The following is a 17,558-nucleotide window of genomic DNA, read 5'->3' on the forward strand; positions in this document are numbered from 1 at the left end:
AAAATCTTTCAAATGGTGAAAGAAATAACCAAACTCCAAATCGCGGAGCCAAAGGCAGAAATTTTTTTTTTTTATGAAAGGAAAATTCATTGAAATGATTGAAGATATGACCAACTTTGATCAATTTCACAAGGTGAATAAGTCCTTCTTTGTCAAGAATGATTGAAAACGTATGATCTTTGCTGAAGATAAAAACTCAAGAAACTTGAAGAAAATTTCAGGTAATGACCCTTTTAAAATAAGTGAAAAAAAAGCATTTTGCTGAGGGTTTGACGATTGTAGGAGCAAATTCTAGACTCCGCTAGGGATAAGATTTTCTGAAAACTGGGCTTCAAAAGAAAAGATTGCACTCAAACTTCTCTGGTTTTCTTTTGCTGAGAATAGTTATCCCAGTTATCATCACGCTTGATATCTTTTATGACGTAAGTCATAAAAGATGCCCCTAGTATGAAATACTTCCATGACAGATTCATAAGAGAGCAAATCACAGGAAATGGTCAAAAATTTTCATTTCATTGAATATCTGAGGTTACAAAGCTTTCAGGTTTACAACAGGCTGTATCTGCCCGACAATTGCCTTTCAATTCTAACGATCTCTGCCATTTCATATGGGCTTGAAATCCTGCCATATGGACTTGAGAATCAATCATCTTCTGAACTTCACTCTGCTGCGCATCACCCTTGAGGGGATACAAATTCATCATTTTTTTTATCACCCCAGCCTTGGGAGGAATATTAACCACACAGGACTCTGAAATTTGACCTTGACTCGACATAGAAAAAGACTTGGACAACCAACAAATGAGAACTTCGACGGGCACAATGACTTAAACTTTAAGAGAGACTGAATCTGCTTCTTAGTCTGATAAGTATTTTTAAAATGGTACAGTCTACCACTCTTAAAATCTTTTAAAAACCGTATTTAAAGGTGTTTCATTCCTTTTTCCGGTATTCCCATCATGGTTATTATTCCCTTGGATTGCTTAGTCTTAACCCCTTAGCCTTGAGAGTGTCATAAGAATTTCTGTCGGTACTTACTCAGACTTTGAAGTAGTGCTGCCGAAGAAATGAAAGTCTTGCTGGCTTTCAGAGGTTCTGTCCTTTATGAAGTCACTGCCATGACCAAATTGCCTTTTCAGGTTTTCGATTTGGCGGACCGTATGCCTTAATTTTTGCCTAAGCCGCCCTTTCAGGTTTTCAGCTTAGCGGGCGAATGACCCTAACTTTTGCCTAGACCACCCTTGCGGGTTTTCAGTCTAGCGGGTCTAAGACTCCATTATTTTTTTATTTTCTTTCTGCTTTTCTACAAACCTGGGCCTAAGTACACCAGAAGGACTTTTAGGTAGGCTTGGGTTCAAACAGGTTAACATTTGGTAAGTTTTCATGTATTTGACCGAATCTGGCCTTCCAGACTGCCTACGTATCCCCAAAGAAATGAGAATCAGGGCCGCGTAGTTCGCCCATTTGGGTTTCAAAAATTGTTTATTTTGTTCTTTCTTTCCTTCTCTTTTTTTTAAGGATTTGAAAGGTTTGAAGGATTTGACCGAACCCGAATTAATCAGGCTACCTACGTACCCTGTAGAGAGGGATCAGGTCATGACGTAGTTCAGGTTATTATCTTTTATGACGCAAGTCATAAAAGATGCCCCTGGTTTGAGTTTATCAAAGAATGAAAGTGTTTTTTTTTTTTTATTTAGGCCCAAAGTGTTTGCAAATGGTTTTTTGACTTTGAGGTTGTTGGCTTTTGAGCTCTGATCGATCAAAGACGGCCTCCTGGTGTATCTAAGCATAGTACTTTTTTAGTTGGTCCAGGTTTGTAGGTTCTGTTAATTTTTCTCCATTTTCATTGAGGAGTCTTACGGCTTTTCCAGGCAGGACTTCATCAACAATGTAAGGACCAGACCAATTTGGCCTGAACTTCCCTCTGGGATCAAACACCGGTGCCCTGTAAGACTTCAAGACGAGATCTCCTGGTTTCAGGTCTCGGACCTTGACTTTCTTGTTAAAGGCTCTTTCAATTCTTCTCTGATACCCTTAGATGTGATACAAGGCTCTCAGCCTCTTTTCATCAATCATCTGCAATTCCTGATGTCTGGCTTTGGCCCACTCAGACTCTGGCAGATTTGCTTCCATCATAACTCTTAGAGACGGGATTCTCACTTCAACTGGGAGGACTGCTTCCATTCCATACACTAGAGAATATGGAGTTACACCTGTAGAGGATCTGATCGATGTCCTGTAAGCCCATAAAGCAAAAGGAAGTTTGTTCGACCAGTCCTTATAAGTCTCGGTCATCTTACTGATTATGACCTTGATATTCTTATTCGCTGCCTCTACAGCCCCGTTGGTCTGCGGTCTGTAAGGAGATGACTTGTGATGCTTGATTTTAAACTCTTCGCACAGGTGCACTACTTCTTTCTTGAAATGAGATCCATTATCAGAAATCAATTCATGAGGTACTCCATATCTGCAAATGATGTTTGCACGGATGAACTTCGCAACGGTATTGGAAGTTATGGAAGCATATGAAGCAGCTTCTATCCACTTCGTGAAATAATCAATGGCCACCAAGATGTACTCGTGTCCACTTGACGATTTGGGATAGACTTTGCCAATGATGTCAATTCCCCATACTGAGAATGGCCATGGCGAGGTCATAGAATGCAGCTCTGACGGAGGCACATGAATAAGATTCGCATAGACTTGGCATTTATGACATTTCTTCACGAATGCGAAACAATCTGTTTCCATTGTGGGCCAATAGAATCCAAGTCTTAGGATCTTCCTTGACAACATTTTACCGTTCATGTGAGGACCACACACACCTTCATGTGTTTGTTCTATGAGCTCCGCAGCCTGATCTTCATCAACACACAGAAGCTGAATACCGTCAAATGACCTTCTGTACAACTCTTCACCACAAATGATGAAGTTGGCAGCGAACTTCTGAAGAGTTTTCCTCTCTTTGCTGGAAGCTTCAGGCGGATGCCCCTTGCCTGAAATGAAATTTCTGATATCTGTATACCATGGCTTTCCATCTGGACACCTGGCAGATATTTCAATGGCATTCACATGTGCTGGAGCCCATTGCAACCTTACAGCTAAAGGTTGAACCTCCATTGTAGCAGAAATGTCCAACATTGATGCCAGAGTAGCCAGAGCATCAGCAAAGTGATTTCTCGTCCTCGACAGATGAGTGAAGGTGACATTCCTGAACTTTTTGACCAGAGATTCGAGATAAGTATGATATGAGATCAACCTCGCCTCTTTTGTCTTCCAATCCCCATTTATTTGACAAATGATCAGGATTGAATCTCCGAATACGTCGATGTCTTGAATTCGCAAAGCCAAAGCTGCCTCAAGTCCTGCGATGCATGCTTCATATTCTGCCATGTTATTGGTGCACTCAAATTGCAACTTGATGGATAATGGAATGTACTCCTTCTTTGGAGATACCAAAACTGCCCCTATTCCTTGACCGTGATTATTGACAGCTCCGTCAAAATACATAAGCCACTTGGAACTCGGAGTCTCTTCTTCAATGTCCATAATCTCCTCATCAGGAAAATCAGCTTTCAGAAAAGCATTCTCTTCAACAGGAGCATCAGCCAACTGCTCAGTGATGACCCGTCCCTTAATTGATTTCTGAGTGACATAAGTGATGTCAAACTCAGACAATAATAGCAACCATCTGGCTGTTCTTCCAGTAAGAGCGGGTTTCTCAAACAGATATTTCAGCGGATCCATCCGTGAGAGCAGAAATATCTTATTCGACAACAGGTAATGTCTAAGCCTTTGAGTCGCCCAAACCAATGCTAAACACGTCTTTTCCAAGACAGTGTACTTGATTTCATATTCCAACATTTTCTTGCTAATGTAGTAAATGGGCTTTTCTTTCTTAGACCCTGCTTCCTGTTGAGCAAGCATACAACCCATTGCTGTATCCGTGATGGACAAATACATCAACAACGGTTGGCCAGGAATGACTGGGGATAAGACAGGAGGCAAAGACAAACACTGCTTGACCTTTTCAAACGCTTCCTGACATTCTTCATTCCATTTCTTAGAGGAATTCTTTTTCAATAACTTGAAGATGGGTTCACACGTCATAGTTAAATGAGATATGAATCTCCTCAAGTATTGCACTTTGCCAAGGAATCCACGAATCTGCTTTTCTGTCTTTGGTGGTTGCATTTCTTGGATAGCCTTGATCTTCTGAGGGTCCACTTCGATTCCTCTTTCACTGACCATGAATCCAAGCAACTTCCCTGACGTGACCCCAAATACACATTTATTAGGGTTCAAGCGAAGCTGAAACTTCTGGATTCGCTCGAAGAACTTTCTCAAAGCGATTGTATGCTCTGGCCGAGTCCTGCCTTTGACAATCATGTCATCTACATAGACCTCGACTTCCTTATGAATCATGTCATGAAGAAGAGTAGTCGCGGCCCTCTGATAGGTGGCACCAGCATTCTTGAGACCAAATGGCATCACTCTGTAGCAATATGTCCCCCACTGAGTAATAAATGCCGTCTTCATCATGTCCTCAGGCGCCATTTTGATCTGGTTATACCCTGAGAATCCATCCATAAAGGATAAGAGTGCATGTCCAGCGGTATTGTCAACCAGGAGATCAATATTTGGAAGCGGAAAATCATCTTTTGGACTTGCCTTGTTCAGATCTCTGAAATCGACACACATCCTGACTTTCCCGTCCTTCTTGGGCACCGGTACAATATTTGCAAGCCATTCAGGGTATTCAACTACTTCGATGAATTTCACTTCGAGTAGTTTCTTAACCTCGTCATGAACTTTCAACTCCCATTCTGTTTTAAGTTTCCGGAGTTTTTGCTTCTTAGGCTTGATGCCAGGGATTAGAGGTAATTTGTGTTGGACAATATCCTCGCTCAATCCCGGCATGTCGTCGTAAGACCAAGCAAAAATCTCCTTAAACTCTTTTAGCAAGGTGATTAATTCTTCGCGTTCCTCAGGAGATAAAATTTTGCCAATTCGTATTTCCCGAATTAAGGTTTCATCACCTATATTTACGGTTTCAATTTCCTCTTCAAGTGGTTTAGCGCGGCGACTCTCCTCTTGTTGAATCATATGCTTGATTTCAAGGGGAGTTTCGTCGGCTACCTCATTAGAGGGGGAGTCTTGATTATCATTATTAGTTACTTGATCAGGTTTAGAAGCAGGATCAGTAGAAGAGACAAGTACAGGAATGTAAGCAAAAGAATCTTTTATTTCATCAGAATGAATGATTACATCAGATGACTTGCCCACATCAGGCGTTACAGACTTTGAAACAGAATGAAAAAATAAGCCGACATCAGTATCGACGCGATGAGAAACATGTACAGCCAAAGAATCAATGAATACACCCTCAGACTCGGACTCAACACCACCAAGGACAGACTCGTCACCCACTCCAGAGGTAGACCCGACTTCTACAGTACCTGCATCAAAAGAAAAGTTAGAAATGACAGACTCTGGGATGGACTCAGAAACTGACACATACTTTGAAATAACTGACTCTTTTGAAGGGACTGGAATGTACTGAGGGATTACTTGGGGTATAACCTGTGAGGTCCAGTTATCCAGAGGTCCCTCGGCTGGGGTGATATAGTCCTCTGGGTTCAGAAAAGGTGCGTCTCTTCCAATCATAGCAATGACTGGTGCCTCGGTCTGAAACAAAGAATTCAAGAGTTCCGGTTCGAAGTTCTCAACCCAGTCTAAATCTGATTCCTCTGTTACAACTGACTCCGCAATCTGCTTACTGAAAAAGTCTACTGGCAGCTCATCTGCGAAGAAGATCTCAAGACCAGGCAGCTTTACCCCGCTCTCATCATACCATGGCTCTGAAAAACCGTAATAAGGGCAATCAGCTCCTTCTTTCCAAAATCTGCCATTCATTATCATACTGAAGGGTCCCATTGGAAATTCTAAACCTTTGCGGCGACACTCGGCCCATTTGAACATGTAAGCTCTCATTTCTTGCATCTCCTTGCGAGTTGGCTTGTATCCCAACCCAAACAACCCATCAGATGCTTTCAACTCGGGCCGCTCAGTCGGACCCTGCATATTCTTTCCCAAACCTGCCCCTGGGAGATACCCAAATCGGCGCATCATCTTGACTACCCGAGTATTGGTGCTAGAGAGAAACATAATTTCTTCACTCATAGCCTCTTTCATGGTGATAGCCGAAACCTCCACTGAAAATCCTGTCAGACTGATATCTCTTGTGTTTTCAGTAGCAAGCTCTTGAGATATTTGTCCGACTTCTGGCTCGGGATCTCCCTTGACTGTGATCACCCGGTTGTTTCGAATGAATTTCAATTTTTGGTGAAGCGTAGAAGGGATAACTCCAACCTTGTGCAGCCAAGGTCGACCAAGCAACAGACAAAAAGAAGTCTTGATATCTAACACCTGAAATTCAATGTCAAAGGTTTCTCCTCCAATGACAATCTCAGTAGCCAATGTTCCAATAACATCTCTTCGAGTCCCATCATATGCCAGTATGCCTTGCTCAGACGGAATGAAGTCTTCAGGCCCAAAACCCAGAGTAGTGGCAGTGCTCAAAGGACACACGTTCAAAGCTGACCCATTGTCTACCAGTACTTCGGAGACTTTCTTCTGGTTGCAAAGCAGGGTAATTTTGAGAGGACGAGTATGGTCCTTCCCTTCTGACGGAAAATCTTCGTCTGAGAAAGACAAAGCTTTTGAAGCTTTGGTCATGGCTACCAGGCCGACCAACTCATCTGGAGTAATCTCAACAGATACTTGGGACGAGTTCAGCTCACGAAGTACAACCTGTCTGTGCTTCGGCGATGCCATCAATAAACCCCAAATGGACACATTAGCTTGTGTCTTCTTGAGCTGATTCAACAAATTGTCTTCTTCTTCCTCAAGCCTCTGTTTCTGTTTCTGATTGTCAACCCCTCTTGCAACCTCAGCTGGATTATCAACTCTGAGTTCAGCTGGCTTAAATACTCGTCCACCTCGTGTGACGTGGCGGAGTTCATCACATTGATCGTTCAGAAGCAACAAATCTTCATCTTCTATCCTAAGGGTGTAAGGGGTTTTTATTTCTTCTCCCTCATCATCACTCACCCTTAAGACATATAGAGATTCAGAATCTTTCTCCTCATCTTCACACTGGAAAATATATGACTGGTTTGATGGCCCAGCCACATCAGGATCGTTCCAGGATAAAACATATGGCCTTTCGGATTCTGCCAACTGATCTCCTTCTTCAAATTTCCAGACATAGGGTTCTTCGGATTCCACAGCACATATGAAGGAAGCCGGATCAATGATAGACTCCTTGGCGCAAATGACATTGACCGAGGATGGAGGCGGCATTGCATGCGTAGGAAGGGGGTTTCTAGTTACATTTGGTAACTCGATTGACAGTTCCTTCCTATCAATCATGTTTTGAATTTGGTGTTTCAAAGCTAAACACCTATCAGTGATATGGCCCGTGTTACGGTGGTAATCACAGAATTGATCTTCTCTCCAGGATCTTGGCAACGGGTTGGGAGGAGGTTTAATGTCAGGCAACTTGATCTTCTTGTCCTTCAATAGCTTCTTCAAAGCTACGGACAAAGAATACGGAAGGGGATCGAAATGACGAAGAGGCTTCTGCTCCATTGTCGGCCTTCTTACTTCAGTAACTACTCTGGGTGGGGGCGGCCTGACATAATTGACATTATGGACCTCTTTCGGCGCCATCACAGGTCGCTTCCCTTCTCTGCCATCAGATGGTACTCTAGATCTCAGGCCTTTAGCCAATGCATCTTCTATCTGAGTCCCAGTCTTAATAAGATGGTTAAAATCAAGGAAATATTGGATAGCCATATGGTGGTAATATTGTGGTGATAGATTTTTCACCACAATCTTGATCTGATCCTCATCTAACAACCGATGAGTCATCTGGGCAGCTTTTCTTCTCCATCTACGGATGAAGGAAGTGAAGGTTTCATTATGGCCCTGTTTCAAAGCCTTCAAATCTCTCTTAGTCACGTCGATTCCCTCCTCCATGGAAAACTGCTCGACGAACCTATTTGCAATATTCTCTAGAGTTCGGATCTCCTCTGACTTTAAGCTCAAGAACCACTTATTAGCCACTCCGACCAAAGATCTGGGAAATAATAGAGCAACTTGCTCCGGAGATAGACCATGCTGTTGTAAAAGCGGAAGAACTGACATTAGATGGCTTCGAGGACACCCGGTCCCATCGTATTTATCCATGTCCGGAACTTTGAATCTAGGAGGCAATGTGACTCCCGGATACAACATAAAATCGGCCATGTTCAACTTTTTCGGGCCTTGAAATTTTATGTTTTCCATCTCTTGGGCCAGCCTATCCATTCTGTCCGCCATCGCTCTGTCCTCATTGGCTCTATTCAGATTAGGATGACAATTCTCTTCTTCATACTGCTCATTATCAAGATCGTCTTCGACGTTCAAGACCGCAGGCCCGGCCATTGCAGGAGGGGGAGGAGGTATAACTGATGGGTGCTGAGCTACATGTTCTCTGGAAGTAGACTCTCTGTCATTTTTCAGACGTGCTATCTCTTCCTTCATGTTATTCATCTGTTGGAGCATAGCCTTCATCATCTCACTCATCTCGGCCAAAGCATTTCCAGAGTCAGCCATCTGTGCAATAGGAAATTGGACAGGCGAAGGGATTTCCTGGAGATTGGAGAAAGGTAATGCAGGGGAGGTAAAAGAAATTGGTGAGGAAGAAAAACGACTCAGCCTGGAATCAGCGGACTGACGGGACCAGGTTGATTTTGAAACAAGGATTTTCTTAGGAGCAATGGTTGCTTAATTAAGAATCCTGATTTGGAAGTATAAGCACTAGATTAAAATTTTGATAATCGAGATAAACTATTTTGATCAAACAATGACAAAAGAAACAAAAACACACTTTCATTAACAAAATTCAAATTGTGATTACAAAGGATGAAAACTATTGTTCTCTGATCACAGCTGGATAAGCAGACTGACAATGATGTGAAATGCAGAAATAAAATAAAAAAACAAAACAAGATATAGATTTTCAAGGTTCCTCAATCCGAGCTCTCTTGCTCACGGGCTCTTCTCGTAACTCTTTCCGATGGACCTTAGATGATAAAGCAAATCTTTTATATGTAACCTTATTTCCCCAAGCAGCTACAATAGACTTTATGAGATCGGGAGTAAGCTTTTCGCAAGGAGGAGGATTTACAAATCCGGGAGGACATGGATTTCCCGTGATCTGGTAAAGTAAATGAGTGGGTGCATAAAAGGTTGACTTCTCCAAACCCATAAGATACACAAATGGGTGTGGGTAAGTACTAGTGATAACGTATAAACATGAATGACTTACCCAGTGGAATTGATCCTTCTCCACGTGCTGCAACCAATTATGCCACTCATCAATGGATTTGGGTTTATTAGCCATTGGTTGCCACGAAAGGTGATCCTTGAGGGTGTACTGAAGGGAGCTCCGCGGCCGAAGGATGGTGAGTTTTTCACAAAGCCACAAATAAAGCAGTTTGACACACCCATGGAAGTTATCTTTAACCTCTTGCCGAGCAATAAGATCCAGCCCAGAGAAGGTTTCCGCTAGCATGATTGGGACAGGATTCCTTCCTTCGCTAATTTGGTCGACCACACTCAGTAAAGTCACTGGGGCAATACTGGAGTCTTCACGAATAACGTGACGTGCAAGGACACCAAAGATTAAAGCATTGCGCCGACAATTTTGAAAACGGGAATCGGTAGGGTCAATGCTTTTAGAAAAACGCTCAATGAGGTCATCGAATTGCACGTACGTTTCCTTGAAATAGGGTATAGCATCAACAGTTTTGTTCTCGAAAAGCTTACAAAAAAGGGAACGAGGAGACGCTATACTCGAAGGTTGGATCCAGAGTCCCTCAGGTGGGAGTTCTAACAGGGCGCACCAATCCTCGAATATAGGACAGATTTCAAAGGGACCTAATTGAAAAACATGAAGAATAGGATCCCAAAGTTTTGCAGCTGCTTGAAGAAATTGCCAGTTCACACCGGATGCGCTCAAATGATTAAACGTGCTGATGAACTTGTCGGCCATACTCCACTCTGTATGTTCACGCGGGAGAGCTCGAATTGACTCACTTATCCAAACCTTCATCACTTTGTTCGACATGATTCAACCTGATCACAGATAGGATAAGATCAGAAAAGAGTGAAGATGATCCTGAATAATGAAATAACAGGGATAAACTTGACCAATCATATGGGAAGGATACAACTGGCGACACTGATTTTGCTCATCAATAATCATAGACTTTCGAATAGATCAGAAAAGCAGACCACGGCCACAAAATGACAGAAGTAGGTCATAGACTGGATCTCAAATCTGATGATGGACAATGACAACTGTATGATCAAGATGATCGATAATGGTAGATCATGGTCACAGATATAGCGGACAAACCATCAACCACATCTAAGACAAAGCATGCAAATAGCAAAATCTAACACAATGAGTAATTTCCATACACAGCATGAACCTTTGGCACATCAAAAGAATGAGTACACGGTCGAAGGATAATATACATATATGACATGTATCTGTGTACTCAACCTGAATGAACTCATGATCCGAGGGAAATGAATAGATCATTGGCCATAAGAAGATCGATTATAGACCACTAATTATGTGACTTTGAGATAATGTACATACAAGTGATTAAACCAGGAATCCCTCATTGGAAAGGAGGGTTCTAATCTAACCGAACAACCAAACCGAATATACAGAAAAAATTCGTACAATCTGAAGACGAAATGACAGATATAGCCCCAACACAAGTAGAGGAAACACTATCAAATGCATCAAAAGATTGCAAATAGGATGAATCAGATCTGGAACATCTACTGCAAAAAGGGCCTAATCTGAACGACTGACTCGACAAATAGGGTATGTACAAGAAGATAGCAAAACTGTACATCGACTCAATGAGTAATACATGTACGAAGGAACACTACCATACACTCAGGAGACAAAAACATAGACCATGATCAGGATAAAGACCGGGGAAAACGATTAACCATTTTGGAAGACTGAAGAATGAAGCTATGTAGCTGACAGTTAGACCAGAAAATTCTATTGACAGACAGACCCTGGTCTAACAGGTTAGCAGAAAGGCCGATCAGGACAACGAGGAATCAGGGATTAGACCATGGCCATAAAAGGTGATGAACAAAAGTCATTGGCCAAACCCACAATTGAAAGAACAAGCAAGCTCTAAATGATGATAACGGATCAGAAAATCTTACGGACATAAACCTAAGATACTGGAATAATCATATGATAAAAGGTTACAGGGTAGATCATGACTCGGGTGACGACCAAGAAAAGGCAATGGTCACTGATCAGGTCTAAAGAAAAGCATGACTGCGATATATAAAAAAAACTTAATCTAGGAGACAAGTCCTAATCTAAGAATAGATATAACACATGCTCGTACATATATACATACATACCCTAACCAGGGGCACCAGCCCTAACCTGATCTAGCAGAGCCAAGAAAATCTTGACTCGAAAATGTCTGTGAGTGAATTAGATAACGCGGCGGATAATCACGATGTGACTTACCCTTCTACACTACATGGGTGGGCCGGCTTCTATCCTAGGCTCACATATGCTGGTCGCACATGTTCGTCCTATATGAATATATATATATATAATGTCCTAGCAAGGGTTCCCTAATTTTGGTTCTAAAGGGAGCAGCTAATATATATACATAATATAATGAAATAAAAGTAAGGCCCGGGCATTTCTGCAGGGTACTATGCTTATGACCATACCCTTGATGTATAATGCCAGCACACCCAGCATTATACAGAGTATGTTCATCGCTCATCGGCTGCTGTAGAACACCAGCACACCCAGTGTCTACGGCTGCAGCTCTGGCGCATAGCTTGGAAATAGATACAATAGTACTAGTAGGGTAATGACATCCCATCTGGCACGCATTGTATCTATCCCGTGGAGCCCATAATAACAAAATCAAAAAAAGAAAAACGAAAATAAAAAATGATGTATGTTGTGTAGTGTGTGAATCCCTTGTTTTAAACACCTATTTGGTGCCCCTGGATTCTAAGCGATTACATTCTCATTTATAATGATTTTAGCTCAAAATTCTTCAAAATTAATAACAAATGGCATTTTAACAGAGTTAGGCAATGTTCCAAGAAATCCCCAGCAGAGTCGCCAGCCTGTGGACCCCGATCCGAGAGAGAGGCAGGGAACGGGCCCCACGCTAAGTCTCAGGATCATCCACGTGAATGGAGAGCTCTGCCAAGGAACTCTCGAAAGAAGTGCCTCTCACAGCATGAGTGGCGATATAAAAGGTGAGATACCTCTCGATTCGGGGACTAGCCCAGATTCGAGGCGTACCTTAAACAAAGAAGAGTCGCCATCCAAGGAAAAAAAGCAAATGGGCCCTGGATCCCATACTATGCTCTGTTACAACGGATAACCAGAGATATAAAATAGGGTTCGTGCCTGGTTACGAATTCGGAAGGTCTAAAGAGCACCTCATCCGCCCAAGTGCAAACACATGGTCTCTTATGCCATTTACTTAATAATTTTGAAGAGCTTTGGGCGAAAATCATATGAAATGAGAATGAATATCTCCGAGAAGACGTCTATCTAATCATGCATGTCTCGGAGATGAAATCAAAGGCACGCAAGATAAAATAAAAGAAACATGTGTCACCTAAGCATAGCTAGGTTATAAGTGACATGCCTAATGGGTGTCTAAGTTCTGATGAACAAACACATGCATGACACCCCAAAAAAGTATAAGGTATGCGCAATAAAGTAAGAAAACACTGCAAAACATAGAAAATGACTCGATATCATACAACCCTAAAACTCTAATCTATACCTAGGCCCGAGTCTTTAGATGATCTGATGTTCATCCAAAGAAGCCTACGTATCCCCGCCTCCACGAGAATCAAGGCAACGTAGTTCTTCGCACCTATTCTAAGCTATGATGCCTAAGACATCTAGATCTCTATCCTAGACTCGATCTAAAAGACCAGACTAGTTCTTAAAGCTTCTTATGCGATTATTTAAATTCCAATGGATTGTAGATTTTAGGATACCCTATATGCCCTAACTAAATGCAGGTTAGCCCTAAGCTAATGCAGGTGGTTCCTATAATCTATGTGTAGCTAGGCTGTATATCCTGAAGAAAACAGTAGGATCTATCGCATCTTAGACCTAGTCATCAATTGGCGATGTGGATCGCCAACTGACCGGACGGAGGCGTAAAACTCCTAGCTAGGACTCACTCCTAACTCTAACACAAACAAATAAAACACACAACAAACAAACAACGAACGAGGGAGCAACTCCCGACTCAAAAACTCTCTAACTAGGACAACCTCCTAACTCTAGAGGAAGATCCTTTCAAAAAAACAATATTTTGAAAGATTTTTGGTATTTTTTCTTTAAATGGGTAAATGATTTATTTACAAAGGTTTGGCTGGACCTGGGATGTGGATCCCAAGCTGCACTACGTACCTCGTGGAAGAGGATCAAGCCAACGTAGTTCGGAACAGATTTCCTAACTACTCCTAATGACTCAAGATTTTTGAGATTTTTTGGTTTTTTAGATGTTTTTGTTGTTTTTAAGTGTTTTTTACTCAAGGGAGACAAATCCTATCATCATAAAGGGGAGGACAGACTCCTGATATCCCGCAAAGGTTGGACAGCATCCTATGCTTTACGGGGGAAAAGAACAGAAACACAGCTTTGCAAGGGTTGGACAGCATCCTATACCTTACAAGAGCGGATAGAAAAACACAAGATTTGATGAGAGGTTGGATAAAATCCTAACCCCTATGATGATAGGACTGACTCTGAAAATAGGATTCTAAGAAGAAGGTGCTAATGAGACAAAGCCTGTCTCCTAAAAGAAAAAGAGATAAAGAAGGGTGCTAGTGAGACTATCAAGCTGATAAAACTCACAAGTAATGAGGAAAAAGAAACCTTGTGCATATTTGGCAAAGGTAAAATAACCAGCCGGGCCGGACAGCTACCTAGCCCTAGGGTGCAACAAATGTGCAACCCAATACCCATAAGGGTAAGGGGTATGTTGCCAAGCCGAGTAGGATGTTCTCCCAAAACCAAATGATGCACAAAGAGGAGGTTTAGCAAGAAAATGAGACTAGGTAAGTCTCTTAGACACAGAGGTAGGATAAAGAAAAATACTAACAAGGAAAAAGAGACCTTGTGCATATTTGGCAAAGGTAAAACACCCAGCCGGGCCGGACAGCTACCTAGCCCTAGGGTGCAACAAATGTGCAACCCAATACCCATAAGGGTAAGGGGTATGATGCCAAGCCGAGCAAGGTGTTCTTCCAAAAACCAAGAGACGCACAAAGATGAGGTTTAGAAAGAAAAATGAGATTGTGAGAGACTCCTAAACAAAAAGATAAGCTCCAAGAGAGGTGCTGACGAGACACGGCATGTCTCCTAAGGATGGACTCACTAACGAGACAAAGCTTGTCTCTAAAGGATACAACTTTCTCTGTCTGAGACATAGCCTGTCTCCCTGAGAGGGCTCTAGAGAACTCTTTCATTGCCCTTGCAATGAATGGATTTCTAATTTCTAGGGGATACACACCATAAAGACTTGGATAAGTCTTTAAATAAATAAGAGGAGTGCTATTTGGACTAAGCGAGTCCCCTAAGGATGGGCTTAGGCTAGCGCCTTCATCGCCCTTGCAACGAGAGGGATTCTAATATCTAAAGAATCTTAACAGAAATCTATAAGACTGTGTTAGTCTATCAAAAAGAGAAGAAAAGACTATCAGATAATCGCAAATTTTATTCTAAAAATAAATCAATTGCCAAGCAAAGAAAAATATACAATCTAATAGCAATCATAAAATGATAAATAACATTAATTAGTCCAGACCAGCCGCTGGATAGCCTAATAAAGTAAAAACAACATCAAACACTTCAAAACCATCCACAAACCCCAATACGGGGACTCCAATGAAATCAGATGATGCCAAAGTAATCATCTGATATCATATACACATGATAATATTTCTAATCCCGCCTTGAGATCAGACAGTACTCATGTCGATGATATCGAATAGAGTAGTCATCTGATCTCCTCCTTCCTATTAACAATTCATTTAAATAATAAGGAATGAATATAATAAGCTTTGAGATAATCTCACCTGAACAACCCATTTATTACCGTCTTCGAACCCTAACTCAAAGTTTAGTATGAAAGAGAAGTAATAAATTTCCAACAGATTATAGAAACACATTAAATGATATTTTCAATTTGTACAAATTTTAATACATAACAGGGCATCAACTTGTGCAGATTCAAATGTAAAAACTGTGAGAGTGAAATTTAAGCAGATTTGTGCAAATAGTGGGGCCGATGAGACAAAGCCTATCTCCAAAAGGGGTTTGATTTTTCTGAGACACAGCTTGTCTCCTAAGAGAAAGCTCTAGATGACTCTTTCATTGCCCTTGCAATGAAAGGACAAATTCTAAAGGTTTCTAAAGACTATGTAAGTCTATAGAGAGTGAAGAAGAAAGAAGGGGGGACTACCATGACCAGGTAAATCCATCTAAAGATGGGCTTGGGCTATCGCCTTCATCGCCCTAGCAATGATAAGGCTACTAAATGACAACAGCAGGTTGGATCAAGGGGAAATTGTGTTTAATTCTTCAAGGTTTTGATCATCTCCAACCAATGCTTCCATACTAGAAGATCTACAAGTAAAGTAGAACACTGCACTCATCATAGAATCAATGAGCACCACGAAGGAATACATAATCACCAACAGAGGTCCCTCCCATATCCTGGAAGACCCGTCTCCATATTCCAGAGTCTTCACTCGATGCTCAAACAACCCCTCTACAAAAGCCATCCCGATCGAGGATCTAAGAAATATCAGAAGCCCCACATGAGTCTGACCCTTTATCAGAAAAACTGACCTAACTAAAACCTGTGGTCCTGATACCTCTTCCAAAACAGGTATGACACTGGCAAGACTACAGACAATAATCGCATGAACGAAAACCACTTAAAATACAACTGCCACTACAAATGCGGGGTAGAGAATTAGCTCCGAAGGAAAACCTAACATTGCAAATGTGTTGCAGACAGTGACCAAGAGAACGAGAAACAAGACTAGGCAACCCACAACCATCATACACACTCATAGATATGTTGAAAATACACGCCTCCAGATTTTGATAACAACAGCAAAGAACTTGGAAGTAACAACCTTTCTACTAGAATATGTGCAGGCTACTGAGTAGACAATCGTGACTTTGGATAACAGAGAGAATGAGATGAATAGAGGGAAACAGAATATGCGGGAGACAACCATTTCGGATAAACGTTGGCAGGACCGCTTGACTATATGATTCAAAGGAAGTCCACTCGACCAAGCGATCAACAAAAATCTAATGGATAATCTCTTTACAAAGGACTGATTGACTAGTGAATTTGAGAGGATGATTGCAGATATGGGGCAAATAAGCACTGCCAATATTACCACGAAACCTATGGAATTGAAACGAAGGATCCTAATGGTTTCTCCCAAGATCTCCAGTGCATTCATTGAGTAAAAACGCTGGCCAGAACCAAAGCTCTGCGGGATACCACATCCAGAGAGTTCGAATTTCAGGCTCTGTAACCCTGATTCTTCAGATCTTTCATTTTCCGAAGAATCCAAAGCAACTCTACAAATATTTCCACTAGAAACCTCCATCTTTTACAAGATCTTCACAATCCAAAGTATATTTCAAACATACACCAGAAGCTTCTGTAGAATCAAACGCTTAATTTACATTAGCTGACTCTCAACATAACGAATTCTTGCTTCTCGGAAAGATTTCTCACTATGTATATCCAATTTGTCTAAACAAACTTCCAGTACCCAAGAACATCGAAGAAACTCTCCATTTACAAGATCTATGGAGGATTCAACAAAAATGCAGATAGAGATCGATAAAATCTCCGTATTCAAATTTACATCACACGGCAAGGAAAAGAATATAAAAAAGCATGAAAACGAGATTTATACGATGTCCTGTTCAAAAAAAATGCGTAAGATCTAAAAAAAAATTTCAACGAGAATTGCAGGTAAAAAAAAAAGAAAAAAGAACCAGATCTGGAGAAGAGAATGACCTGATTTTCTTTTTTACGAATTCAATGCAAGATCTGATTCCCTTACTCTTCCACCGTGATAGCCAATCGAAGAACTCTAATTCCCGGAGCACACCGGAGAAGATGATCGGAACACACTTTCTCTCTCTTTCTTTCTCACAGATCTAGTAAACTTGTGGGAAAAGATGATCGGCCGGAGCTCAAGCTCACCGGAGGAGGTGGATTTGCCGGAGAAGAAAGGAAGAGAGATTAGGGTTTAGGAATTTAGGGAAAATTACAAATCTAGGAATTTCAGAGGAGCTAGGGTTTAGATCTTGATAATAGAATAGGTTACAAAGGTTTGTGGAAGAAGAATCTGATCAAAAA

At 41.5% G+C, this 17,558-nt stretch overlaps 1 protein-coding gene and 1 pseudogene across 1 annotated transcript; both read right to left on the minus strand.

Moving 5' to 3' along the window:
* Positions 1 to 5,450: 5,450 nt before the first annotated feature.
* On the minus strand, positions 5,451 to 8,589 carry LOC143890596 (uncharacterized). Its single transcript, XM_077395309.1, has 5 exons — positions 8,441 to 8,589; positions 7,894 to 8,143; positions 6,466 to 7,806; positions 5,677 to 6,078; positions 5,451 to 5,459 (listed from the first exon to the last, which is right to left on the minus strand). Exons 1-5 carry the CDS (start codon positions 8,587 to 8,589, stop codon positions 5,451 to 5,453), a joined length of 2,151 nt encoding a protein of 716 aa, XP_077251424.1.
* A 6,433-nt stretch (positions 8,590 to 15,022) lies between these two features.
* On the minus strand, positions 15,023 to 16,794 carry LOC143890597 (uncharacterized; annotated as a pseudogene).
* Positions 16,795 to 17,558: the final 764 nt, after the last annotated feature.

Source organism: Tasmannia lanceolata, unplaced genomic scaffold (genome assembly GCF_043159265.1).
Source record: "Tasmannia lanceolata isolate RefF3 unplaced genomic scaffold, GAP_Taslan_0.1 ptg000013l, whole genome shotgun sequence".
In the NCBI taxonomy this organism is placed as follows: Eukaryota; Viridiplantae; Streptophyta; class Magnoliopsida; order Canellales; family Winteraceae; genus Tasmannia; species Tasmannia lanceolata.

Bases quoted from the DNA above. Each gene is read 5' to 3' on its own strand.
- LOC143890596 (XM_077395309.1), bottom strand. From the start codon at position 8,589: ATGAAGGAAGAGATAGCACGTCTGAAAAATGACAGAGAGTCTACTTCC. The intron at 8,144-8,440 runs GTATGAAGAAGA...ATTATTTCCCAG, and splicing joins GACGATCTTGATAATGAGCA to ATCTTTGGTCGGAGTGGCTA. The intron at 6,079-6,465 runs GTCATTGGAGGA...AAGAATATGCAG, and splicing joins GAACATTGGCTACTGAGATT to GGTCCGACTGAGCGGCCCGA.